The sequence below is a fragment of the Peromyscus maniculatus genome, chromosome 21, assembly GCF_049852395.1.
Source record: "Peromyscus maniculatus bairdii isolate BWxNUB_F1_BW_parent chromosome 21, HU_Pman_BW_mat_3.1, whole genome shotgun sequence".
NCBI lineage: Eukaryota > Metazoa > Chordata > Mammalia > Rodentia > Cricetidae > Peromyscus > Peromyscus maniculatus.
Genome location: NC_134872.1, coordinates 59,664,285 through 59,692,032, shown reverse-complemented (window position 1 = coordinate 59,692,032; position 27,748 = coordinate 59,664,285). Strand labels below are relative to the sequence as shown.

At 40.2% G+C, this 27,748-nt stretch overlaps 1 protein-coding gene across 21 annotated transcripts in view; it reads left to right on the top strand.

Annotated features, from left to right (window-relative positions):
• The first annotated feature begins 301 nt into the window (after positions 1-301).
• The window catches only part of Rims1 (regulating synaptic membrane exocytosis 1), a 480,632-nt gene continuing 453,185 nt past the window's right edge, over positions 302-27,748 (top strand). For all 21 annotated transcript variants that reach the window (XM_076557945.1, XM_076557944.1, XM_076557939.1 and 18 more), the window contains exon 1: positions 302-789. In XM_076557945.1, the coding sequence (XP_076414060.1) occupies positions 626-789 (164 nt within the window). In that variant the 5' untranslated portion in view covers positions 302-625. The remainder of the gene's footprint in view (positions 790-27,748) is intronic.

Genomic DNA, 27,748 nt, shown 5'->3' with positions numbered 1-27,748 from the left:
TGGCTCGGACCCGGGGAGTGGGTGGGTGGTGCCCGTGGGCGGAGCGGCTCCGGGACTGAGTGGCTGGCAGCTTATGTCTGCGAGAGCAGCAGCATCACCCGGGAGCGAAGCTCCGAGACTCCGCCTAACTGACACCCAAACTCTCTCTCTCCCTCCCGCAGCCCCAAACTGGAGGCAGCGGAGCCCGCGAGCGAGCAGCAGCGTCGGGCGGCCCCGGCCCGGCCCCGCCCCCGGCCCGCCAGCCCAGCCCGCGCCCGGCCGCGCTCCGGAGCCCAGCGCCAGCCCTCGCCCCCTCGCCGCGCCTCCGCCTGCCCGCCCCCGCCGGCCGAGGCTGGGCTGCGGGAGGCGGCCAGGCGGCCCCGAGCCTCGCCAGGGCGACCCAAACAAAGGCAGCATCCGGGCTCGGCGGGAGGCAGAGCATCATGAGAGACTGGGTCCTCGCTGTCCCCGGCTCCGCTGCTGCTGCCGCCGCCGCTGCCGCTGCCGCCGCCGCCGCTGCCGCTGCCGCCGCTGCCGCCGGGAGGGCTTCGCTGTGAGCTTGGAAAGCAGGGGCGCAGCCGCGGGGCGTGCATCTGAAAGGTGAGAGCGAGAGCCAGCGAGCCGAGGGGGCGGGCAGGCCACGAAAATGTCCTCGGCCGTGGGGCCCCGCGGTCCTCGCCCACCCACGGTGCCTCCCCCTATGCAAGAACTGCCCGACCTGAGCCACCTGACCGAGGAGGAGAGGAACATTATCATGGCAGTGATGGACCGGCAGAAGGAAGAGGAGGAAAAAGAAGAGGCCATGCTCAAGTAAGCACTCCCCCCGCTCTCCCCCCCCCCACCCCCAGTAAGGCGCGCCATCCATCCCTCGGTGGTGGTGCCTCCATCCGTCCATTCACCACTCACTCTTGGCTGAGTGTGGGGGAGGGGCTGGCGAGGGTGCAGGGGTGCGGGCAGAGGTGCCCACCTTGGGGCTAGCCCCCCCCCCCCGGGCTTGAGCAGGGTAGAGATTTGGGAGTCTAAAGGAAGGAGAAGACCCTGCAGAGCCAGGAACCTAGGACCCCAGGAGGATGGCTTGAGACAGGAGTGCCTGTGGGGACTAGGTGGACCGGAGGACCACCTTAGGGTGAGATGTGCGGAGCTGAGTAAAGCTGATCCCACCCAGTAGAAGGGCCCTGGGCTGAGGGCAGATTAGGGACTAGGGGGGTGAGTAGAGAACAGGGTGGTGGTGGAGGTGCTGAGTTGTGGAGGGCAAGCTCCTCTTTGGAGTTGTTGAGCAGATCTGAGTTACAACAGTGAAGGGTGCTGGTATTTATATAATAAAAATGCTTATTTTTAGTGTTCATTTTGGTACTCATTCATTTACAATGCAAGGTTGGGTCTTTTATTTTTGGGCAGTTGCCATCTTTGGTAACCTGTCTTCCTGCTCCTCTTTAACCTTTTATTCCCAGTCTTCGACACAGAATAACTGTATGAAGACACATTTTCTTATCCATATGTAAGGCCATTGGCAGTCCAAAGTTTGTGATAATGACAGAGGCTGATGGACGACCCTGGCCGATAATAAAAGAGGGGTTTCTCATTTTTGGCTTCCAAGAGACCTCTGGGGCCTTCTCAGTTCCCGAAGGAAGCAGACAGGGTTTGAATATCTGCACACTCCTGTCTTTAGAACCCATCCACCCTTCAGGGGACCTCTGCCTGGTGCCCCACTTTCCTGGGGATGGGGAGAGGATGGGGTTGGTTGTGAGTGGTGCAGAAGTGTGTGACACACTGCTGCTGTTTGCTTCAGAACTGCTTGCAAGTACTGCCACCCAGGCTGGGCTTTGCTTGCTCCTCAGCCTCGCCCATGGAGTGGAGCTAAAGGAGATTTTTTCAACTCTGGCTTCCCTTGGGAAGTCTTCAGAAATTCAGTAAAGTTTGCCTCTCTCTCGGGTGGAGGGATGTAGATATACCCTGAGCTGATGTACTGATGTCTCGGCATCCTCTGCTTATGCAGAAGATGTATTTGGGGCAGGCAATTGGTATGAAGAGCCAAAGGGAACCTGTTGCATCTGGAGTTAGCTCTTTGCAGGGAAGTGTGGAGAGGGAGCAGGGGGTGACACCAGGGCACAGAGCACACCCAGGTGGCCCTTCTCCCACTCCCTAGAATTGCCTACTGAAGGGAAGGTGCTGTCTGGGAAGGTGTCCCCTTCCCTTCTGTGCGGCATAGCCACACAGGAGGAGACTAGGAGAAGCTGCTGCATTCCGACTATGGGTCCCCCAAGCAAAAGCAACTGCAAGTTAGAGTAGGGAGGGAGAGCTGTGGGTGTCCCGCCGCAGCAAAATAGTAGAGATTCAGTCATTCTTCTTCCTCTTTCATTATAGACTCTGGGAGAATAAAAGGCCCTTCACTTGGAAGGCCAGAGCTGGTCTGGCTCTGTAAGAGCAGCAGGTTTCTGAATTCCCTGCTCCTTCTCATCCAAAAAAACAAATACTTTAAGCCTGCCAGCTTGAGGGAGGCAGAACCCTCGTTAATCTGCTTCCTGTCCCTAGTGGAAGAATGACGTCCCCCGGTGCTGCAGGCTTCCCCTCTTCTGAGCCTGGAAGTAATGGATGGTGTCTAATGGTGCTGCTGTCTGTCTGTGTGGTTGTCAGTCCATCTGTCCTCACTGCTGCAGCCCCTGCCACCTGTCCTGGACACTATCTAGTTGTTGGCTAATATTTGCAGATTTGCTGCTGTTTTCTTTTGGTCTCTCGCTGCAGACAGCAGGTAGATGGAGGCCTCCAGCAGCTAGTGATAAATATGGGCTGCTGCCTGGCAGAGTCCAGATAGCAGAGGGAGGCACAGTGCAAGTAGTGGCCATCATGCTTCTTCATTGGCTGTTGCAAGCCGTGTGGAGAGTGATGGATTTTGAATGAGAGTGGAGGAGTTTCAGGACAGGATTGCAAACCTGCTCACTACCTCGGGTCAGTGATAATATTCTGTGGGTGGGTTTACACGGAGAAGCAGAAATTTAAAAGCTTTTGCCCTGCTGCTCATGTCCAGCATATCCTTTTCTTGTTTTCCTCGGGCTTGCAAACACTATTCCTTGATGACACGGTTTCACCTAGTGTTGCAGCATGTCATGCTGTTATACAACAGCTCCCGATAATCCTGGACTTCTGCATTAACTTTATCAATCAGCCTCCTCTGCTAATGGCGTGGCCTTGTGTGCAGTGGTGGGTCGGCGAGTGTTCTGGAACGCTGGTTCGCTTCCACGTAAGCCTGTCGTGGTGTCTGCAGTTAGTGAGACAGGGCTGTACTTTTTTTTTTCCTAGAAGGAACTTGGTATCTTAGAAACTAGGGGGGCCATAGGAGCCATTCAGAGGACACCTATGTAAGGGGCCCTTAATGACATCTAGTCATGGGTGGTGGCCTTTTCTAAACCTGCCAAGGAGCATGATCGGAAAACAGGATGCTTTACACAGGCCTCTGAAATACTTGCTAAAAGAGAAAAAGAGTTTTGGGGCAATACTTGAGCCAACATATCACATATCTGAAAATCTACTTTTCCGGAAGACCCAAGCAGAACTAAAGTTCTGGGAACAGAGAAATTTAATTTAATTTTACTTTTGTGATCAGTGCAGGGCCATCACCTTACGCTGCTTGCTGTGTGTTAGTTCTGTTACCACAAGGTATAATAGCAGACACTTACAGAGAGAATGAGAAAATGGATGGGTATTGGGAAACCCATTTTACAAAATACGAATTAGAATATATTTGTATGGTTAGTTTTGAGTGAAATTACTACTTGAATCTAGATTTGATAATGACATTAAATAAGTATAAATAGAAAAAAATCAATTTACTTCTACCTCAAAAGTTTAAAAATATTGTGTGAAGTTAGTTGGAAGTACTTCATCATTATGTTCATATTATTATTTTTTTGTAAAATCCTCCAATTTTAAGTAATAGTGTTTCATAATTTGAAAAAGTTGGCTCTGAAAAATTGTTTTTCATGCTTAATGTAAGTGTTTGTAAAAGTGTTTCTTAATTTTTGGTTCTCTCTGTGTGTATGTGTGTATGTTTGTGATGTGTGTATTTGTGTGTGTGTGTGTGTGTGTGTGTGTGTGTGTGTGTGTGTGTGTGTGTTCTGGAACCTTTTTGAAACCTCACTTTCTCAATGAATGTTCTTTCAAGTACCTGTCACTAGGCATTATGAGCCAATATATTATATAGATGGAAAACTGTGTTATCTGGGACCTAAATCAGAGAAGATCTCGTTAGAGGTAAAATCTTATTTCTTCTCTTAAATAAAAGCTTCCAAGAGAAATGAGCTTCAGAAAGGGAAGAGAAGAGAAAAATGAAATAGAAGTAGAGATTACAGGGATAATTCAAGGATGTAAATTAAAAACCATATTGAAATAGTTACTGAAATTGGCTAACATTTATCGAGTATTTACTGCATGCCGGACATTACTCTCATTGGTTGCAGTATCACATGGGTGAGACGTGCTGGCTTACGATGCGTACTTGCATCCTCACAGCGTCCTTTGCAGAAGATAGGCCAGGTGTCACAAATCTCAGCTTGTGACCCAGTCTTGAGGGGTTCAGTGATATCCTAAATCAATTCCCATACATGGCTCAGCCAGGATTCAAACCCAGACCTTTCACAGTGAATGCAGCTGTTTCCCCAGGCACTACACTGTCTCTCAACCAAAAAGAAGCTTCTAACATTTATCTTTTCTTTATATGAATTTCTAGTCCTTCTTGCAATTCAGAGAATTGGTTTGACAGATGAAGCTGACTTAGAACATTGCTGCTGGTCTTAATGGAGTTCACTCACCTCCACTGGTTCATAGAACCTTCCTGTGGACTGAGGTGAAGGGAACTGCCTCCAATTTAAAGATAGTGAAAAGCATCACAGTACAGTGGAAAGGTCTTTGGAATGGTGTATTATATACATACATACATATATATATATATACATATACATATCATATATGATATGTATATGCATATGTATTTGTAGTTTTTCCACTTACTGTGTGAACGTGGTTTAGAAAATTGTTATAACTTTATAGGGTTCCATACTTCTTCTCAAGATGTAACTTGATCTACAAAGATGATTCTGGGCATCTCTGCCTTCTTGCTGAGGACTGGGCCTTCATTTTCAAGAATCTGTCACTATAACCTGCTTAGGGAGAAGAGATGAAGTAGAAGTTGCTATTACATTTGTTTTCCTGCTCTTCCACTGTGCACACACACGTGCCATATTGTACTTTTGAGAAACAGCAGTTGCCAAACAGGAAAAGAATGAAATATAGATTTAGGGAGACTAGGGAGGGATGATGATGACATAGATCTATTTCTGTTGACGAAAATTTTCACTTTAAACCCAGGCATACTGTATCCTATTGTAAAAGCAGGGATGGATGAGAAGAAAAGGAAAAGAATGAGCAGTGAAGAGTGGAAGTGGCTGGAATGTGAGCGTCTGAATTCAAGATGTTCTGTTAGGCAGAAAAGACTGGAGGGGCAAGCCCAGTTGCTGGCATCTGTCCTGGTCCACACTGTTAGTAAGTGGGGTTAGACCCTGGGAAGGCTAACTCTGAACTATGTAGGGATATTTTCACTTTCAACAATAACGTGTCTTAACAAATGTACACATATGGCACAAAGTTCCCAAATGTTCATGGAAGAAAAAAATATATAGAAAAGAGAAGTTAAAAAAAAAATGAAAGAAATGAGATAGTGTCAAAAATAATGGAAAGCTGCAAAACCATTGGGTGTTAGTTGATCTGTGGTGATTGATTTATAACTTGTGTATATTCTTTCTTAATAGAACACTACCATTTATGTATTTACATGACCAAATTTGAGGTACTCTATGATATGCAAATCAGTATGATCACTGGGCTACTGCCAACTTGAGTGATAGAAACACAACCTCTCCTGAAGGTCGTTTGTTCAACTTGTTCAACAGGAAGGCTGGCTTGTGTAAACCAGTCCAAACACCTCCTAGAAAGACATCAGTGTGAATTCCTGAAACACTCTATTCTCCCACGTCTATAAGAAGCATATGGATGAGCTTGTTTTGCATGGATTATGAAAGTGCCATTGTGTTGAATTTCATTTACCTTAATGGTTTATGTTCTGTTTTTAAACAACTTTGAACATTGGATCTTGTGAGATGAGTTTGGATATTCTAGATTTGGTCTTGGGAGTTGAAGAAAACTTCCCTGAGGCACAAGGCAACTGGAGTAATAGAACCTCAAACTCCTTCCCAGTGATTCCAGCCTTCACTGTTGAGTAAGAGTCAATAAAAAGAGTGGGAACAGGGACTGTGGTCTCTTTGGTTCATCTGTTGTGGGTAGGAAGCTAGTATGTGCTTCCTTTCTACCTATCAGATATCTTGCTGGATGCTTACAAAGGCAGTTCATCTGTGCTCTACTCTTGACAAGCAGTCCAGCCTATCTGTTGGGTTTTTTCTCATATGAGGGAACTTTTTAGAACGTTGGTTTCTTGGCCCCTTGTTTATGGCATTTAGTCGGAGAATCCAGAGAGCGAATCTTCTGAGCAGCAGGAGCACCGAGTGTGGCTGGTGGAATCCCCTGTGCTTTTCTGAGCACGTACATCTCCTTGACTTCTGTTTCCCTCACCTGCCTGCTTTCTCACACACAGTTCTCCCTAATACAGTAGTATTTGGCCACTTTCCTCCTCAAATGCGAGGCTCTCTCTTCTCAGTCGTACTGTTCTGAATTTTATTTATCAGTTAGGATGCTTCTATTCTTAGAATGATGGTAGTTAATTCAACAATAAGACCAGGTATTAAAATGTCATGCATTAAAATTGGGCCAGTCAGTGGGCTGTGTGGGTAGAATGGGTAGACACTGTTTTCCTTATAGCTTATTGCTGGTGTAGTTCCTACCACTTAAAAACTTCCATGGTCTGAACGGTTGACACTGGCTTGCTGTACAGAATACTGAACTAGGTTTTGGTCTTATTTGTTATTGTAGTAGGTTTTTTTCCTTTGCTTGATTTTGCCTTTTTTTTTTTTTTTTTTTTTTTTTTTTTTTTTTTTTTTTTTTTTTGAGATAGAGCTTATCCATGTAGCCCTGGGTATCCTAGAACTCACTCTGTATCTGTAGACCACTCTGTAGACCAGACTGGCCTCCAACTCTAAGATCCACCTGTTTCTGTTTCCTGAGTGCTGAGATTAAAGGCACTCACCACCCTGCCCCACTAGGTGTTGTTCATAATGCTATCACCTTTCTGTAGATATAAACACTATCCGGTCATCCCATTCAGTTTATTAGCTTCCTGCATACAGTGGGACTTGTAAGGTCTGTCTTTGTAATTCACAAGGCTTTCATATTGTGAAACAGAAACACATTCAAACTTCAAATTACTGCACCCAAGGATACTGCTCTTACTGCCTTTACTCTTTGAAAATGTGACTGACCCCCAGATTCATCCCTCCTTGTGGTTTCTGAAGGGTTTTGGTCTTGTAGGGAGGAAGTCTTATTGGAGCTGGCCCCACCCATAACATTGTGAAGGCAGTGTGACCAGGATTACACTCACACCAAGGTGGGAACTTGGCAAGGGATTAAAAAGTAAAATAATCACAGAGCCTGATGAGAAGTTATAATTTTCATTATTTCTCATTAAATAGCTCATAAATATTTATAGCATAAAAAGTAATGGGAAAATAGTAAATTTTGAAATAACAGCAAGGCAAACCTAATTCAAAATGAGAAGAAAAAATAGCTTGGGGTAATTTCTTAGGTTAATTTTCTTCTCTTTTACTAAAAAACAAAAGAGTATTAACTTCTGTGTCACAGGGTGTAATAAATGTCTCATTTTTAACATTGAATGATGGACTACTTGTCAAGTAGTTTATCTTTTTAGCTTTCTGCTGGATATTGTAACATGTGCATTTAACATTTTTAAATTTCTGTACTAAATGCATTATGTTTTCTGCATGTATAGTCTCACATTCTTATATCAGGCTTATGTGCATTTATTTCGACCTAGGTCAAATGGCTGACAGCTAGGGACTGTACTATAGAATAGGTCTGGGGCTTCCCTATTTCTGTTGATATTTTGTGAAAGCTTCCTGTACATATAAATGTTTATTTAAAGAAAAACTAGAATTGCTTAAAGGGAGAGTGGCTTATATATTGATTTGGCTTCATTTTTATAACAATTTCTTGCTATGGATAGTGTTTCATACTACCAATTTTTAAGTATCAACTTTGATGAAAAATTAGATTATCTTTTCCTCTTTATAGATTTTTTTCTACACCAAATTATTTGTATCAAATCACCGAAAAGCAAGCAATTAAAAGTCTTAAAATTTGTCAGAGCAGTATGTAATGCAAACAAGGGGTATAGAATCTTGAAAATCATTGTTTGGCTAACAGTAATGATTTGCTGAAAATGAGACACCACATTTCATAGAACTTCAGTGGATGCTTCTTTTATGGCAAGACTAAATGCAGATTTTCAATCATTTTTTTCAAATAATAGTCATAAATTACAACTGCATACAGGATTGTCTATGAAAATTTTCTTTTGAGCCTAGCAAAAGTACAGCCTGCAGTTAGAGACCATATCCCTGGAGTGTGAATTCATTTAAATAGATTTCAGAATGTAATATTTTGATAATCCCTTTGAAGTTTAAGTAGTAAGATAATGTAATATTGTTGAAAAGAATCTTATGTAATTTGTAAGTCGTTAAGGCATTTAATTAGAATATTAGCTATTTTAAAGTAGCATAATGAATGAAACTGAGATAATATAGATGATAATACCCAGTTAATGATTTATACATTGTTTAGTACTTTTTTTTTTATTACTCATCATTAAGTTAACTTACTTGTCTGGAAGATATTATTATGTTTATATAGAGAAGGCATGTGCATTGAAAAACCAATTAAAGTGTCTATACTGCCATGTAGATATCTTATGCTATTTAGTGTCTTTTAATGGGCTGTCATATTTAATATGGATATATATTAACAAGTAAGACTTAGTACAGTGGCAGTTATGGATGAAGGTTCCCTGCTCTACCTAGACCTCAAATTGTTTATTATTACTTATCAGCTTTTATTTCTGCACCTGAAGTATTGTTTATTGTTCTTTGAAGCATAGTCTTAGTTTCAAGAAACCAAATGGTCAGGCTGGATTTTTGTCACTTAACACAAACTAAGGTCATCTGGGAAGAAGGAACCTCAACTGAGAAAATGCGTCCATCAGATTGCCCTGTGGGCAGGTCTGTTGGGGGCAATTTCTCGATTAGTGAATGACTGGAAGGGCCTGGCCCACTGAGTATGGTTCTGCCTCTTCGCAGGTAGTCCAGGGTTGTCTAAGAAAGCAGGGTGAGCAAGCCATGAAAAGCAGGTCTGTAAACAGTGTTCCTCTATGACCTCTTCTCAGTTCTTGCCTCCAGGTTCTTGGCTTGAGTTTTTACCTTGACTTCTCTCCTTATTTCTTTTATGGACTGTAACCTGGAAGGTGAAATAAATACTTTCCTTCTCAAGTTGCTTTTGGTCATGGTGTTTATCACAGCAACAGAAACATAACCAAGATAACCAGCTATTTTAAAGTTGTCTGGTATTGGTGCATAATCATTGTGGATCTCATGACTGCTCTTGTCATTTATACTTATTTTAAGATTTGTTTACTTTCTATTTTATGAGTAAGTGTATATGATGCCTGAATGAACGTGTGTGTACTGTGTGTGAAGTGTCCACAGAGGACAGAAGAGGGAGTTGGGTCCTCTGGAACTGTAGTTTTAGGTAGTTGTGGGTTCTGGCAACTGAATCTGGGTCCTGTATAAGAACAGTGTCTTAGTTATGGTTTCAATTGCTGTGAAGAGACACCATGACCACGGCAACTCTGACAAAGGAAAACATTTAATTGTAGTGGCTCACTTACATTTCATAGGTTCAGTCCATTATCATCATGGCGAGGAGCATGGCGGCACGCAGGCAGACATGGTGTTAGCTACACCTTCATAAGAAGGCAATAGGAAGTAGACAGACACTGGGCAATATCCTGAGCACAGAAAACCTCAAAGTCCGCCCCCACAGTGAGACACTTCCTTCAACAAGGCCATACCCAGTTCAACAAAGCCACACCTCCCTGTGAGATTCTGGGGACAAATGACCTTCAAACCACCACACACAGCAAATGGTCTTCACTGCTGAGCCATCCTCTCCAGCCTCTGCTCTTGGCATCTGAAGAGGCGAAATGAAAAACTCTTTAAAATGTTGTTTTTGATTTCATTTTTCTTCTGCAGTTTTTATTTTAGAAAAATTAGGCTATTTTAGCTTCCAAGATCTGCATAAATCAAAATACCATTTTTTTCAAAAATAAAATGTAGTATATATAGTAATATATATGTACTACATTTTTTTTTCTAAATGTGAGGTAGGATATGCAGACATTTAGAGGTCTGCTAAGGTCAGAAAAATTACTTAGTGTCTGGGTAGAAACAGATGAGAAGAATAATAAGGTAACCCAGTGGCTTTCCCTTTTTTTATTTCACACAGCTTAGCAGATTTATCTTTCTTGGTTGTCTCTGTATTGTAATATAGTGGGGCTTAAGTATTCTTTCCTAATCCCTTCTTTCTAAAAAAAAAAAGGATATATCTTACATCCTGGTATTTGAAATAGAAATATAATGATATAAGCAATCTCTTTTATATTGGTTATTAAAACTTGGTAAAAGCAAAAAATATAAATAGCTTCTACTCTGGTGTTATATCTGGACATTATCACTGTTTTTCATGAAAGTATAATTTAAAAGTAAAGTCTTAGGCAGGTAATTGGAATATATAGATTTTTTTTGTACCCTAGGCCACGTATTGCCACTTAATATAGCAACCCAGGGTAAAACCTTGATGCTGGTGGGAAAAGGTCTGAGACCTGGTTAGACACAGGTATGAGGAAAAGCATTGCACGTGTTTGGCTATACAACAGGTGCAGCTCGTCCATACAGAACATAGTTATGATTGACAGTGAGCCCAGTTATGAGGAATGAGCTAGTTCCTGCATTCCATAAAGGCAGCAGAGTGAACACCTCTGGGCCTTGCACACAGAAAACCCAAACAAGCAAACACATCCAATTCTAGACCACAAGAAGCGGATATTGTATATTTGGTAAAACTTAGAAAGATACTAAGAATAAGGTGAATGATAATTATAGGGAGCGCTGAAGGTCATTTTGAAGCACCCTCTTCTCAGCCATCTGCAGCTCCATCTCCTTTTAATTCGCCTTCAATTTTTCTACATGTCTACATGTCTGCCCCATCTCGAATCTCAAATACTGGTGTCCTTAAAGGTTCCACTATAGCCTGTTACTCCTTTCTTTGTCGAAATAGTTTCTGTTAAGTCTCACGTGGTGGCTTCAGTTGCAAGGACATGCCGAAGATTCTCAAATCTCATACATTTTGAATTTTCAGCTCAATTCTGAATTCTTACTGCAATACCTTTTTGATATCTCTTTAACTTGTAGACACTTGAAATTTATTACCACTTATCATAAACTTCTTAGCTTCTTGTCTAAATATGATGCTTTGAGTTTCACAGATAGTCTCTCTTTCATACTCCAGAATGAAGCTGAAACTTTAGGGTCTGTATCCAGGTCTTTTTATCTTTTTTTTTTTTTTTTTTTTTTTTTTTTTTTTTGTCTACACAGCCCTGACTTCCATTGTCTTAACTGATTTTCATTGTACCTTCACTGTTTGGTGACTCCACTCAGACATTACTCTTGATCAGACATTTTCCTTTTAATCTAAATTTATCCTGGCCTTTAAAATTAGCTTAAATGACACCTCATCTGCTGCACCTTCCCAAGCTTCCCAGGCTGGTTTCAGTACTTGCCTTCTGTGCATATATTTTGCTAGCATTTTCACTCAACACTCTCCTCTTAGTACAGAATACGCTGCTGAGGGTGGCATCAGTTTTTATTGTATCTATCATAAACACATATAACAGGTGCCCAGTTAGTTGAATGGTGTGTATGAATGAACGAGTAGATTCAAAAGACATGGACTAGAGTCACCTAAGGCTGCTAATGAGATGAGTGGGAGGACAGAGTGGGATGGTTATTCTAACCACAGAAATTCAGTCAGCAAATTCTGAAAGCAAAGAATGAGTTGTTTCCTTTTGACTATAGAAAGAAGCAGGTTGACCAGAATGTAGGAGGAAATAAATATTTGGGATTGAACATTTCAAGGTAAAATTAAAATATAATTTTTGGATGGTCTGTTGTGTTCTTGATTTATCATTCATGGCTTTCTGAAAGACAGCATTCCAAAGACATTTGACTGTCAATGTGGGAGGATTTAATTATAGATTTTTAAAGGTAATCCTCTAGAAAGACACACTTAGTTAGGAATGTTTTAATGAAAGCATGACTAACTCCAGTTAGAGTCTAAAGCATAACACATGTTCTGATTTGATATTTACAATTAGACCAGATGATCACAATGTATTATATTGATTTTATCTTTAATTAAAAATGCTCCTCAGTTAAGTCATCTTTGAGTCTTAAAAGCTCCTTGAAGGTAGATGTATTCTACTAGTTGTCTTTGTATTTGCATTACCTGCCCTGTGACCAACACTTTATAATATCTCAACAGGTGTTTTTTTTTTTAAATTATATGCCACTGTTGAAGTCCTAGACACAAAAACACATATCTTTGTACTTTGAAGACAGTATGCTGTCATTTACATGCGGATAGGAACTTAGCAACTGTCCAGTCCTTGACTGGCACATACTTGGTTTACTTGCAAAGTTCTGTATTAAGAACAGCATCTGTGGTGAGTGTCAAGATGCCACAGAACCTTTCTGAACATAGTGCTGTAAAGAAGTATCAGCCCAAGGACTGGCAATCAAGATAGCAGTTGACATGTTAGTCACTGAAGATTATTCCAACTCTTCCAGGCTTTCACAGTTAATTAGTATAAGACCTGTGCATGACACACACTATATCTCTTCTTTGCCCTTATCCAGAAGCTTCCTTTTGCTTGCTCATTTTTATGTTCTTGTCTGGCATTACTCATTGACACCACATAGTTCCAGCAAATCTAAACAAAATTTTTAAGGCTGATTTGCTTTGCTTTCTTTCTAGGGTTATATCGTGTTATAGCAACCTCTAAGGGAATTCGATTAATTTTGTATATCAGTGTATTGAGTGTTATTTAAAGAAGTAGGCCAGGCAGTGGTGGCACACGCCTTTAATCCCAGCCCTCAGGAGGCAGAGCCAGGTGGATCTCTGTGAGTTCAAGGCCAGCCTGGTCTACAAAGTGAGCCTCAGGACAGGCACCAAAACTACACAGAGAAACCCTGTTTCAAAAAAACAAAAAAAGAAGTATATCATGAACAGGGATTATGAAATAGGAAATGATTTCCTTTGAAATGATACTTATTATGTTCATGCTCTATCAGTGTTTTGTAACTGTGAGAATTTTATTTACAATTTTTAATTCTTCATATATATATATGTATGTATATCTTCAATTTAGAATAATTTATGATTTCAGATAGCTTTTCCTATTATACTTTGAGCTATGTATATGTTTACATAAGTTTTTTAAGACAGGGTCTCACTATGTACCAGGCTGGCCCGTGAGGTTGTGAGCCCTGCTTCTTCAGCCTCTCAAGTACTGGGGTTAGAGACACATACCACCATACTTGACTGCTGTTTCTTATTTATGATATTTGTTTTACTTTAAAAGTGAAATTCCTTCAAGAGAGCTTTGCTACAACTCCATTGGTGTTTTCAAAAGATGATTCTGGATGCAGGATCAAGAGCAGGTTGAATGGAAGCCCAAAGCACACTCGTGTATAGGTTACCTAGAGCACTTGCAGAATTTCAGATGAGAGAAATTGAAACAAGGGGTTGGTGGTGTGGGGGAAATGCTAGGATTTGAGAGACATTTCTGAGGCTGAGGTTGCTGCCATTCTTCCTAATGGGTTGAGCTTGAGTTGACTTCTGATTGGTACCACCAGCTTTTGTGATGATCTGAGGGTTAGTTAGGTGGGAGACCCTAAGACTAGACTCGGCTTGGTGATAACTTTGAAAAACACACAAAAGGGAATCAAGTAGGTTGTGTGTCAGGAACTTGGAAGAGAGATTGGGTTTGAAATGTAAAGGTGAGGTTGGTGCCTCATGGGTGGTCATCAAGTTGCACAGTTCAGAGGAGGAAAGGTTAAGACTTAAGGAAAGTTCACTTTGGAGACTTGAAAGGGGACAACAAATCTTCAGTGACTGGGGAGAGGAAATAAAAACCAAGAGAGTTATTATACATGCATTCATATACATAGAGGTGTATGTGATATACATACATATAGTGTATTACACATACTCTCTCTCTCTCATATTTTTGAGTAGCAGAAAAACTTGTGAACCTCCATAAAGATTCTTCATATATGTGCAGCTTTGAGTTGCCCTCTCTTTCCCCAATCCCCACTCCCCACTTTTAATCCCGAGTGTTTTCCTTTCTTGTGTCATGTCACCTGTTTTTTATTGTCTCTTCTAATTTAATTTTTTCTAGGGGTCGGAGAGTATATGTTTCCATATAGGTTTTACATGCACACTTCATTTCGGCCAAACCTTTCACTGATATCTTGTTTCCTCCTCTCCCACCCATCGTCCCTGCTTGCACATTTCTGCCCCTGCTGCTCCCCTCTCTACCTTCCTTTGGCCTGGGTGACTTCACTCAGTGTAAGTTTTTCCAGTTTCGTTCATTTACCCGTGCATCCCATTATTTCATTTTTTGTTGAAACTGAGTAATAGTCGATTGTGTATATGCATGTATGTGTACAGCATTTGATTGATCCATTGGTTAGTTGATAGACGTCTTGGTTGATTCCATTTCCTAGCTACAGTAAATAGAGCAGCAGTGCATACGCTGTGCAAGTGTCTGTGGTAGGATGTACAGTCCTTTGGGTATACTCCCAGGAGTGATAGAGACAGGTCATATTGTAGTTCTAGTCTTTTAAGAACCCCCAGACTGATTTCCGCAATGGTTGCACTGGTTTATACTCTGACCAGCAGTGCATAAGTGTTTCCCTTTCCCCACATCCCTGTCAACATTTGCTGTCATTTATCTTCCTGATATTTGGTTCTTTTGACTTGAGTGAGGCAAAATCTTAAAGTAGATAAATCTGCCTTTCCCCAATGACTGAGAACGTTGTACAGTTTAAAGAATGCTTAGTGTTTATTTGTGTTTCTTGTTTGAGAACTTTTTGCTTCGCTATATAGTCCACTTTCCATTTTCATTTGAAAGTATCTTAAAACTAAATGTGTTAACACCATTCCTTTTCCCTCTTTTCTCCCCAATCCTGCCTATGTTCCCACAGTCCTTCTCAAGTTAATGACTTCTTTTTCTGTTATTTCTGTTTTATGTACACACACACACACACACACACACACACACACACACACACACACACACTTCAAATGCAACCTGAGTCCATTAGTGTTGCTTATATGTATATGATTTCAGATCTGACCACTTGATATTAGATAACCAATTACAAGGCTCATCCCTGGGGAAAACTAATTTCCCCTCTCTCAGCAGTCATTAATCATCTGTAGCTCCATAGCTCATGTTTTTAGTTGGGTCAGAGAAACTCGAATTCTTACTCAATATGATGCTATAATATGGTACAACCACTTCATAAAACTGTCTGTTATTGCTCTTACCCTACTCCATAGAAAAGAAAACAGAAATAGTTTAGATCAGGGTTATCCAGCAGAGTTGCCATTGTACCAGGGAACTAACTGACATACTATCATGGAGATGATAAAAAAGAACTCCTTGAATGGAAACTGTTACCACTCCTCGTAGTGATTATTCTGAGGTACAGGGGGAAGTGTACCTGGGTATGAATTTCAGAATTAAAGAGGTTTAGATTTTAATCCACAGTTCTCCTATAGACTATGTAACGCTTATTGGAGTAATATAGGCCTCTAGTACTACTTAGGTGTGGAATAAGGATAAGGAATAAGTAATCAGGAGGGGTCAATGAGATAGCAATGTTTTTGCAATGCACTTGGCACAACTTTTCATTCGTAGGCAGCTTTAGCAATTTTTGGCTATAATATTATTTTATAACAGCTTGGCTTTAAATAGTGCTGTGCCCTCAGTATTCATGTTTCTTAGAGTATAAAGTAGGTGCATCTACTCTGCAGGAGCCCCGTTAAAGCTTACAAGTCCAGTACTTGCTGTGTTGATACTATATAAAGGAACTTTGGCTCACAATTAGAGCTGTGTTTCATACATTGTGCTATGCCAAAATACTCTTATTCCTTGTAGGGATTTTAGCACAATGTGGGAATATATAGAGGGAGCTGGAAGCTTTCTTTTGAGGTAGGGCAATAAGCCTTATTTTAGCAGAATATTAGAACAGGCTTACCTGTATTATGCTTACAGATGTAATTCTTCATATTTGTTGTTTTGGCAAGGGAACATTCTGGCTCACTTCTTTAGTTTATCATCTCAGGTGAATGCATGGGAATCTGCATGCATACTCCACATGCCTGTGTGCACTGGAGAAAATATGTCATTTCAAGTTTGTAGCATGAGGAATACCTCCAAATGAGAATACTCAAATTCTTTTCACAGGGATGCATTATGAAGATATTTCTAATCTACAGTAAATTAAATTCCTAAGTACATAATCACAATACTTGCCAAATGAAATATTAAAAATAAATATAAAAATGCCTTTTATGGTCTAAGTTTTCTGTGTGAGCATAATGGCCAGAGTTTGAATACTCCAGAATCCATGTAAAGCTTCATATGACATCACACATCTGTATTTTGGTGAGTCTGTGGTTAGATGGCAGGCAGAGACAGTAGAATTCCCAGCTAGCCTCCTGTATGTGGTAGCGAACAGAAGACCCTTTCTCAGTTGAGATGGAATGCAGACTAAACCTGAAGTTATCTTCTTACCTTCACATGTACACCCATATTAGTACACACAAATCCACACAAAATAACACACACAGACATACACACTTATGTACACACAAAGATGTCTTAAAAATACTGTTATTTAAAGTTGTTCAGAGTAGTTCCTGCTTTGCCTTCGTTGGGGACGTTTATTGCTGTGAAGAGACACCATGACCATGGCAACTCTTACAGAGGTTCAGTCCATTATCATGATGGGAAGCATGGTGGCAGACATGGTGCTGGAGCTGAGAATGCTGCATCCTGCAGGCAACAGGAAGAAGACTGAGTGTCACAGAGTGAAGCTTGAGGAAGAGGCCCCAGAGCCCGCCCCCACAGTGACATACTTCCTCGAACAAGGCCACACACCCTTTGAAGGGCCATTTTTTTTCAAACCACCACATGCCTGTAATTTCAGTCATTTGGTAGGCTGCGGTAAAAGAATTGCTGTAAATTGAGGTCACCCTGGGCTACAGAGTGAAACCCTGTCTCCAAAAAAAAAAAAGTAAATAAATAAAAACATACAAAAATATGTTGCTTAGGTATATGTCTACTGTGGAATTAGATCAAAGAAGTATTGACATATGTTGATATTTTCATACAAAATTAGGAATTATAAAAATATGTTTTAAATATTTTAAAGAAATATTTGTTGTAGTTCTGCATCTTTGCTGAAATCAAAGGTATAATAAAAATAATAAAAAGCAATCAAAGGGTATAGCACAAACATTCCACAATACCACCCTGAGCTCAGCATATATCCACCCAGTTCTAGCCATCTCAGTATGTGTTTGTGTGTGTGTGTGTGTGTGTGTGTGTGTGTGTGTGTTATATGTCAAACTTCTTCTAACTCAAGAAAACTAAATGTGTGTAATAGAAGTCTGTTTTGCTGCTGAAATCATGGTAGAATCATCTCTGTCTCTGTCCGTTTCTCTCTCTCTGTTTTTTTTTTAAGACAGGGTTTCTCTGTGTAGCCTTGTTTGTCCTGGAATTTGCTGTGTAGACCTGGCTGGCCTAAAACTCATAGAAATGCACCTGCCTCTGACTCCTGAGTGCTGGGATTAAAGAGAATATATTTCTTATGCCAGTGTTTTGAAATTTTCTGAAAGAGGTGTTTTCTTCATAGTTGGGATGGAAATGACAGAAGACTCAGAGTAACCCTGGAAACACATCCTGACTTTTGTCCTCAGCTATGAAATTAAAGAGACTGGCATTTGCCCTTATTATACTAGGTGCAGTTAAATCCCCCCATGTAATCGGTAAGAAGATTTTTGGGTTATGAAAGATGGAGATGTTCCTTTTACCTTTTTGGACTCTGAGGTCAAGCGAGACTGATTCCCCTCCATCCTTGCCTCCATTAAAAAGTGCACTCCAAGGCTTTTAATTTCTGCCTTTATTTTTTTTTTCAGGAAGAATTAATGGGTAATTTGGGGAGCTTTAGGCATTTAAACTTCTTTAAACCCTTCTTTGCTTTCTATTTTTCCACATTCCAGGAGACATAAATATGAGAGCCTCTCTGGTGAATTTTCCCAGAAGAGATAAATGAAACATCTATGCTATAATGCCAGTCATTTCCATAGCGGAGAGATATATTTTTTTCTCCTTTGGCCCTTGGGCTCTTTCACTCCTGCTGGGCACATCCAACTCTTCCTGTCATTCCCCTTAGGGTTGCTGCAAAGGGAGAGGTGCTTACGCAGATGTGGGTAGACACTACTTGGCATGAACGTCTCCTTCTAAAAGAACTAGCCTCTCAGGGCGCCACCAGCTCTTCTCATTTTATGTGAGTGGCTGCATATAGGTTATTTAATTTACTTGTAGGCTCTGAAGAGTTACAGACTAAACAGAAACTGTGGATGAGGCAGAAGAGCAGATTTAGAACGGCAGAGGATGCTGCGTTGGCTGTGCAGTAATTGGTAAAGTTTGAGCACCCCCTATTATTTTCCCTTCAGCGTGATGTTACAATATGCTTTGTTCAAGCCTAAATGAACCTTTTCATCTGGTAATTAACATTTTTACAGTGTTTTTCTTCCACCATATATTTTTGTTTAGAAAATTAAGACCCAGAGCCAAAGTTAATGAGTAAAATGTTTGTTTTGTAAAGAGTGTATTTAAACCCACAAGAAATGACTAAAGGGCAAAATAAGAATGTTAAAAAATTATTTAATTTCAACTTCCTTGATTTCCCCTATCAGTATTTTGATCCTTTTCTTGTATTTTATTTCATACTCAATATTCATTTAAAAATGCTTCTGAACTGTCTTTTATTGACATTAAATGCTAGTTAGAGCCATTGAGTGTTTTGTGGCTCCTGCTGTGACATGGATAGTCACCTGAGAGTTTGTGAGATCTGAGGCTGTCATTCCTATCCCAAGCTAGTTGAGGAATTTCTGGATTCTGACGGTGGATTCCATTTTCTCTAATCCAACTCTCTAGGGTCTCTGGGGTTTTCAAGAATGTTCCATTCATCGTCATTAATCAATTGCTTAATTAAGATAGTGTTTTTGCTCTGGCTTGCACCAGGAAATACAGAGGTGCAGTAAAATTAACTACAATTATATTATTCTGTAAGTTATTGCCAAGTTTATTAAACTCTCAGGAAGCTCCATTTTTTAATGTACATGTCATAGTAGCTTTTAATTTATCTGAAGTGGGTTTTAATTATTGGTTATGCTGATAATAAAATTTATGCTGTTTGGATCAGATAAAAATTAGTATAGACTCGACCTTTGATTAAATGTAATTTGGACTCTGAAATGTTCTTCCTGGCACTCCCTGTATTGTTGATGTTATCCTCATGTTCCAGAACACAAAAGGAGCCTGGGTGAAGAGCCGGCCCACCTCTTTCTAATCACAGATGAAGTACTATGAGGAGGATGGTCAGACAATGTCAGCATGGTTTTTCAACTCTGTCTTCAGAGATCTAAAAGGCAGCAGGGGAGAGTTAATTTAGGCACAGTGAAGAACTTTTAAGTAGGAAGGTTATCTGGAAAGCTGTGAGAATCAGAGAAAGACACTTCTGTGCATACACTTTTACCCCAGTCAAGAGAAAATTAAAAATAACTGTCCACATGACCAAATGTCCATTAGCTAAGCTGGCATTCCACTGTTTAAATGAAAATACAGTTTTATTGAAAACGCAGTTTTTATTTTAAAGTACACTGTTTGAGGAGAAGGTAAAGAAAGGAATGGTTAAAGATTTCGTTTGCCTGACTCTGGAAGCTTAGAACATAGTCAAATATGGTTTCTTCTTAGATTGGACATATTTCAGTCAATATGCTGGCTGTGGGATCCCTGACTGACTACTGGGTCTGGCACTGTTAATGGTGTCCAGTTGGTACTCCATGGATGCACACTGGGCCACATTATGTTTACCAATGTCATGGAGTATAAAGGTTTTATAATTAGCCTATGAAGTTTTATGTTCTGTATTGATAACATAATGAGTGTCACCGTCTATTTTTCCTGTGCTTCAAGTGGTTTTTGAAGGTTATAAAATGACCAGTATTGACTGATTATGACCTTGTTGGCAAAACTCATCTGAATACTTGCTACTGGTACTTCAAATTATTGCCCAAATTTTATGATTTAAATTGTTCCTTACTGCTCATGCCACTGGCCTTATAAGTGCCTACTCTCTCCCTTATGTTCCATACCCATTGTAGTCCAGGATGGGACTGAGAGGTAATCTTCCCCGTGATATGACCCCAAAACTTGATGACATGAGTTCAGTCCTTGGGAACCACATAGTCAAGGAAGATAACTGACTCTCATCCATCGTATTCTGACACTCTTATATGTTGTCACGGCACATAGGCACCCACTTACTGCCCCAAATCAAGAGTGAAGTAAATGTGATCAAAAATAAAAAGCGTCTATTAGAGATACTCCACATTTGCTTTTGGTATAATGTGGCAGAAAAAGTAATGGTTTGGAGTATATGTATGCTTTGAGCCTGTGGTATAATGCACAGGCAGGGATACCGGATGATAGTTGAGGATACTTCTGTGTGGAATTGAGTATTCCTGGAATGTTGTGAAAAATATATCCCCCATAGTTTGATACTTTACCTTCACCTGAAAGTTAATTGTTTACTGTGCTTTAGTTGAATAAACAACAACAACAAAAGAACTCAGGGAAGGTTTACAGCTCCTGATAGCAGGACAAGATCTGCCAATTTCTCCCTAGGAGGGAAATTAGATTTGAGGGAGAGGTAGGGACATCAAAATGGGAATTTCTCAAGTTCTGCCAGGGTGGAAGGAGTCAATTCTCATGTGGTCATAAGGTTTTAAAGGAAAGAGGAGATAACTATGAGGTTTGAACACTGTTGAATTTGCCTTTCAAAATCCCTTTGGAAAGAATCACATTGAAGTCTCCCACAGGAAGTTGATTCTTCAGCATTGAATTGGATACAAAGTAATATCTTTGTGATACTGAATTCATTGAAAACTGTGAACTCACTCAGCTGGGGATATCTTCAGGGGATAAGAAGAACACAAGGGGTAAGAGGCTCATGTATAGTGAGAGCATTAGTGTTGAGTGGACCCATGCCCATCCACACTGCTTAGGTGACTGTCTGTTATATGAATATAATTGAATTATTCTGAATAGAAGCTTCCCCTAGTTCCTTACACACTGAGGTGCTGGTGAGTTTTACACTGGATATTAAACAAGAGACACACTGAAGATGAAAAGTTTCTCTTCGTGGCCAGAGAGACGTCTTAGTGGTTCAGAGAGCTCGCTGCTCTTCCAGAGTTTCAGTTCCCAGTACCCACATCATGCAACGCCCAGTTGTCTACACCTTGAGTTGTAGAGGATCCGAAGCTGTGCTGACCTATGCGGCTATTGGCATACTTGTGGTGAATTTACATGTGATCGGGTACACATGTAGATACATAAAATTAGAAACAATAAATCATAAACAATTGAACAAGTCCTCAAAACATCTCTTTTCCAAATGGAGAATTTCCACGGATATGGACTATACTGACTCAAAGAAAAAATAATTCAGCATTGTTTTAAAACAAACACCCTCCCCCCAAAAAAATCTTTGAAATTTCCCCTTCTTTAATAATGTCAGTCTAAAGGTATGTATCATTAAATAACATTTATTTTCACAAGGCCTCAGCACTACACAAACAAGTACAGGCAACTGAGTGGGAGAAATATTCATCCACAGGGAAGAACATACCAGTTAGTTATTCAGTCCCAAATGGTCAACCCTGAAAACATACACATACAAGTTACATCATACAGATTGCGCAGGGTTTATTTGTGTATTTTGGAATATTTGTGTATATATACAATATACACATTCATGTACATATATGATGACAATTGATAAAATGAGGCTATAATTTGGAAAGACAGCAAAAAAGAGTGTATGCAGGGGTTTTGAGGGGGACGGGGAAGGGCAAAAGGATGTAATCATAATCTTAACGGTGAAAAATCATCATCTGGGCCTACAAAGTAAAAGATATTGCTGCAGTGAAGCAGTATTTATCAAGGAGTGCTTGCTTGTTTCAGGCTCTTTCGAACTTGCCGTTTGAAACCGTTTGGTTTTGTTCTGATGTAGCTATCTCCATAGAAGTCCAGCGGGCTCATTGGGTCAGTGTGCTCACATAAAGTCAGAAACCCCTGCTTTGATTCATATATATATGCATACAACAGTCCGTTAAAACGTAGGTTTATATTCAGAAAGTAGTCTGTTGAATCAAGAAAAGATTTTGGAGTTATAGCTCACTCGAAGGATGCTTGCCTTGTGTGAGTCTTGAGGTTCAATCTTCAGTACTGAAGTAAAGATGAGGCAGAAGGAAGTAAAGAAGGGAAAAGAATTTGGATTTGGTATAGAATGACTTCAAAGAAGCAGGCTTCAAACAAGATCCCTGTTGCCTTTTCTGTAACCCATGAGTTACATCAGACAGGCCCCGAGTGGAGTGCCAGGAGTCTAATTAGCAAGAAAGAGGAGGGTTTATATGAACAAGAATTGTTGAAACCAAGGTTGGATAAAGCACAGGGACAAATAGCCAAACGAATGGAAACACATGAACTATGAACCAAAGGCTGAGGGGCCCCCAACTGGATCAGGCCCTCTGAATAGGTGAGACAGTTGATTGACTTGATCTGTTTGGGAGGCATCTAGGCAGTGGTACCAGGTCCTGGGCTCGTTGCATGAGTTGGCTGTTTGAAACCTGGGACTTATGCAGGGATGCTTGGCTCAATCTGGGAGGAGGGGACTGGACCTACCTAGACTGAGTCTATCAGGTCGATCTCAGTCCTCGGGGGAGGCCTTGCTCTGAAGGAGGTGGGAATTGGGGGTGTGCTGGGGGGAAGGGGAGGGGGACAGGAAGGGGGAGAACAAGGGAATCTGTGGCTGTTATGTAGATCTGAATAGTATTGTAAAATAAAATAATAAAAAAAGATATAGCATGTAAAAAAAAAATAAGAATGGAGTACAGGGAGGGAGGTACTTTAAATCCAGAGAAAGTTTATGCTCCTTCTGTTAGAGAAAATGCAAGTGTCCATGTCATTACACTCAGTCCATATGTGTGATTCATTTCAAACACATTTCTGATACTCAGATTGATTTTCTTTCACCATTGCCTCCTGGACAAGATTCCTCCCTTCTTACTGTGTTGTCTCCAGTCAAATAACTCGACACACTGAGATGGAAAGTTAGAGGAGGATCGAAATGCTCTACTTTCATTGCTCTTTGCTTCTCACATCTCTTCTTGTTATAGTAATGGCTTTATTTGTAAAGTACGTGTGCCTTCAGTGACTCTCTTTGTACACTGGCCTATTTGTTGAGCATGTCACAGTGTTCCTGAAGGTGGTTCCACACTCTCACAGCATGACTTGCCGCAGCAGGCCTGGTGCCTCTTCCATGGTAAAGAAGATGTTCAAAGAGCCCTCATGAGACACTGGCCAAATATTTGGCCTTAGAAAAGAACACAGGCTTAAAAATTCAATTTAATTGAATAAATATTTACTGGGCAGGTATTATGTATTAGATACTGACTTATATTGCACAACATAAAATCTATTAGCAAAACAAATAGAATTTTTAAAAAAAAACTATTTTCAGTCTAAGCTCAATGATGAAAAAGAAATTGGTCTTTTGGCTTTATGTTGCACACCAAAAAAAAAAAAAACCCTTTTATTTCAAGATCCTAAGGATGGACTTCATGAACACTTGTGATACCTTACACATTCTCCTTTATTCTCCAAACAGTGGGTTACAACTGATACGGCTTAAAGTTTTTAACGGAAAGGACCACAGATTCACTCTACCTATTTGACCAAATATTCCTTTGATCTTATTACTAAGTCTACTGTGTGCTGAAATCTAAAATTAGCCCAACGTTTTTGAATTCCGTTGTCTGTTTTTACTGAAAAAATAATTTTGTTCATTTGAGCTGTGTGAAGTAGTCATCATTGTAGAGATTAGTAATTTATATTGTACAATGTTTTAAATGAAGTTTGCATTCAGACGTTCCTTGTGTGTGTCATTGGCTTATCAGTTGATAGACAAGAGGACATAGATACTGAGGCCTGAAGGTGTAGTTAGTTGGTGAACCACTGAGTGTGTTTTGAAAATCACTAAACAAGTTTTGGAGATCATATGTTGTTATGGGCGATCAGTCTATCTTTTTATCTTTTACAAGATTAACTCTGCTTGTAGAATAGATTCAATATCCCTCACCCCTGTCTCCCACCACCTTGTCTCTCATTTTCATAATGTAATGTCTTAATAAAATTGCATCTAATCCTATTGTTAAGGAAACATTTATAGAAGTGACTCAGGAGCTCCCTTGAAAGGGTAAATGAGAAAAAGTTTTTTTTTTTTTAAAGAATTACAGGGAGGGTGTTGACATGTGGACTTTCATCTTGCAGTCTCTGGTATCCAGGAATGTAGGCTTCTTTCTCAATCTGTAGAGTCCCTACATTTTGTGGAATGCCACGTACAATCTCACTGAGGACTAACATGGGAAATAAGATTACATAGCAGAATTAGAGCATTGATTCCTTTTTCTGCAACTTGGGTGTGGTAGAAAAAATAACCATAGGAATCAATCTGAAGTACTGACCAGTCCTTAAGAAGAACAGCTATGCTATTGGGATGGGGATAAGACCACCAGACAGAATGCACTCAGTTCTTTATTCCCCATTTTAGAAGACACACTAGCCTTCCCACTGTGCCCTGAATGTCAGGCTTCATCTTTTTATTTCAGGATGAGTGTGAGATACATGTTTTTCCCTTCATCTGTGAGAATGACTTGTATATTATTTTTTAACAAGCATATTATTCCAGGTTGATTATGCTTCTACAACAAACAATGTTTTTCATTCTTTTACTCTTGCAAGCATTCCAACACTTATTCGATGATGCTCTGAATACCAAGCTAGATATCTCTTCTGACAAACAGGAATGTGCAGGCAGTGTAAAGAATACATACAAGTGCTGCTCCAGATCAAAAGAGTACCATTACACTGAGGAATTTTACTTATAAGTTTAAAAAAGGCAAATTAGCCCTCAGAACTAAAGGTGTAACTGAGGAGAAATTAAATAGATTAAATAGCAATGTTAGTAATAAAGATGCCAAATTATTTTTGAATATTCTTGGATACTTCTATAAAGAGAAAATTGTGAATTTTATAATTTGTATCTGGGATAATTTAGAAGTGCATATACCAATGGGAATGAATGTTTGCGGAGTGTAAGATGCAGATTAATTTCTATAAAATTGTCCAAATCAAGTGGTAAATTGCTAGTATCCATTGCAATTAGTTAAATAATTTTGTGCTTTCTCCAAGACACTATGATTTATTATTTACTCTTTGAGGAGTAACAAACTCTTTAGGGAGAAATGACCGTTGATGATAGTCTCTCAAATCCAAAAACAGAAAACACATGCTATGAAATGTACAACATGCTACAAATGCTCAACTACTCTTGATAGACTGGTCACACGAGGGTTGTCTTAGATTGATGGTCATTGTATTTTCTACATAATTCTTGGAGTTCCTTAACATAGTGGAAACTTGGCAAATATTTGTTATCTGGATAAGTTTAAATATGTGAGCACATATACTACTTCAATTTAATCTCACTGGAGGAGCTTGCTTTTTATAATGATGACAGCAGGTTCCATGAAGCAGCCCTCTTAACCCAACTGATACATGTGAGACTAATGCCTCTCCTCCTATACATGGGTTATCTGCCGTTTTCTTAGCACTTTAAAATACTGTTTTGGCCACATATGTATGTACTTCCTATCCTGGACTAATTATTTTTTTTTTAATTAAATTGTTTTTCATTCATTTTATATAACAATCAAAGATTCCCCCTCTTCCTTCCTCCCAACTCCCAGCCTCCCCCTTCCAACCCCTCCCCCATTCCTACCCACAAGAATGGAAGGCTTCCCATGGAGAGGAACATCCAGTAGAGGCAAGTTCAAGCCCTTCCTCCTCTCTCAAGGCTGCACGAGATGTCCCATCATAGGTAGTAGGCTCCAAAAAGCCCACTTATGGACCAGAGATAGATTCTGATCCTACCTCCAGGGGGCTTCCCAAACAGATCAAGCTACACAACTGTCTTGCCATGCAGAGGGCCTAGTCCAGTCCCATGTAGGCTCCACAGCCATTGATGCAACTTTCATGAGTTCCCTCTAGTTTGGTTTGGTCATACTTGCATGTTTCCCCATCATGATCCTGATGCACTTGCTCATAGACTCCCTCTTCTCTCTCTTGACTGGACTCCTGGAGCTCTGCAGGCCTTGTTCTTCATATTTTCCCAATCTCAATACTTATGTTTTTCATCTTTGCCTTTATTTTCTTTCCAACTATGGTCAAGCTGCTCCAGAACAAATCAGTCTATTGGCATATGAGACAGTCTAACCTCCTTCTACACAACAGCCCTGGAAGTCAGCATCATGGAACAAATTTGTCCAGTGTAGGTGGCCTAATCTATTTCCCAGTTGTTCATATGCCTTCTTTGCAAGCACCTGTGAGCCTTCTTCATTCAGGATAGCCTCTAACTGTTGCACCATGGATTTGCTGCTGCTTCCTCAAATGTGAGCATGGAGTGATGTGATGGAGAACATTATCCATATTTTCATCACAGAGATGTTTGGAGGATGACATGGGTTAACATTTATAGCACACAGAAAACAGTGTTGGATATGTAATAAGAACTACTAAATCACTTGACAAATAAACAAACAGCGTGGAGGAAAAGGTTAGTAATGGTGATATTTAAACAAACACAATTTTATTTATTTTTGCTAGAATTCTAGGGCAAAGATTTTTGTTTTAATAATGTAGATTAGTGCCTAGGAAAGCCTCATGAGTTCCAGGGATAGTTTCTGCCTTGTAGTTAACATACTACCATAAAAAAAACCAGCAAAAGTAACTGGGGGGCTGAATGATCTTTCACAAGGGTCGCCTAAGACCAATGGAAAGCACAGTTATTCACATTATGATTCATAACAGTAGGAAGATTGTAGTTATGAAGTAACAATGAAAATGACTTTATGGTTGGGGATCACCACAACATGTGGAACTGTATTAAAAGGTCACAGCATTAGGAAGGTTGAGAGCCACTGGATTGAATTGTCTGAGGAAGTGTCTATGCTGTGTCTAGGGTTACAGAGTGTTTTCTAGCAGACCCTAGAGCTAAGCCCATTGTCCCACCAGTCATGAAATTTACTTTTCTATGTTCCTTCAAAAAATCCACCGCCTGCTCTTTTTCCAGTGCCTAATGTGGTCATTTAAACCATTTGGTATTTATATTTCTAAGAATTCATTTTAACTTTGTGTAATACTAAGGTGACTTAACAGTAT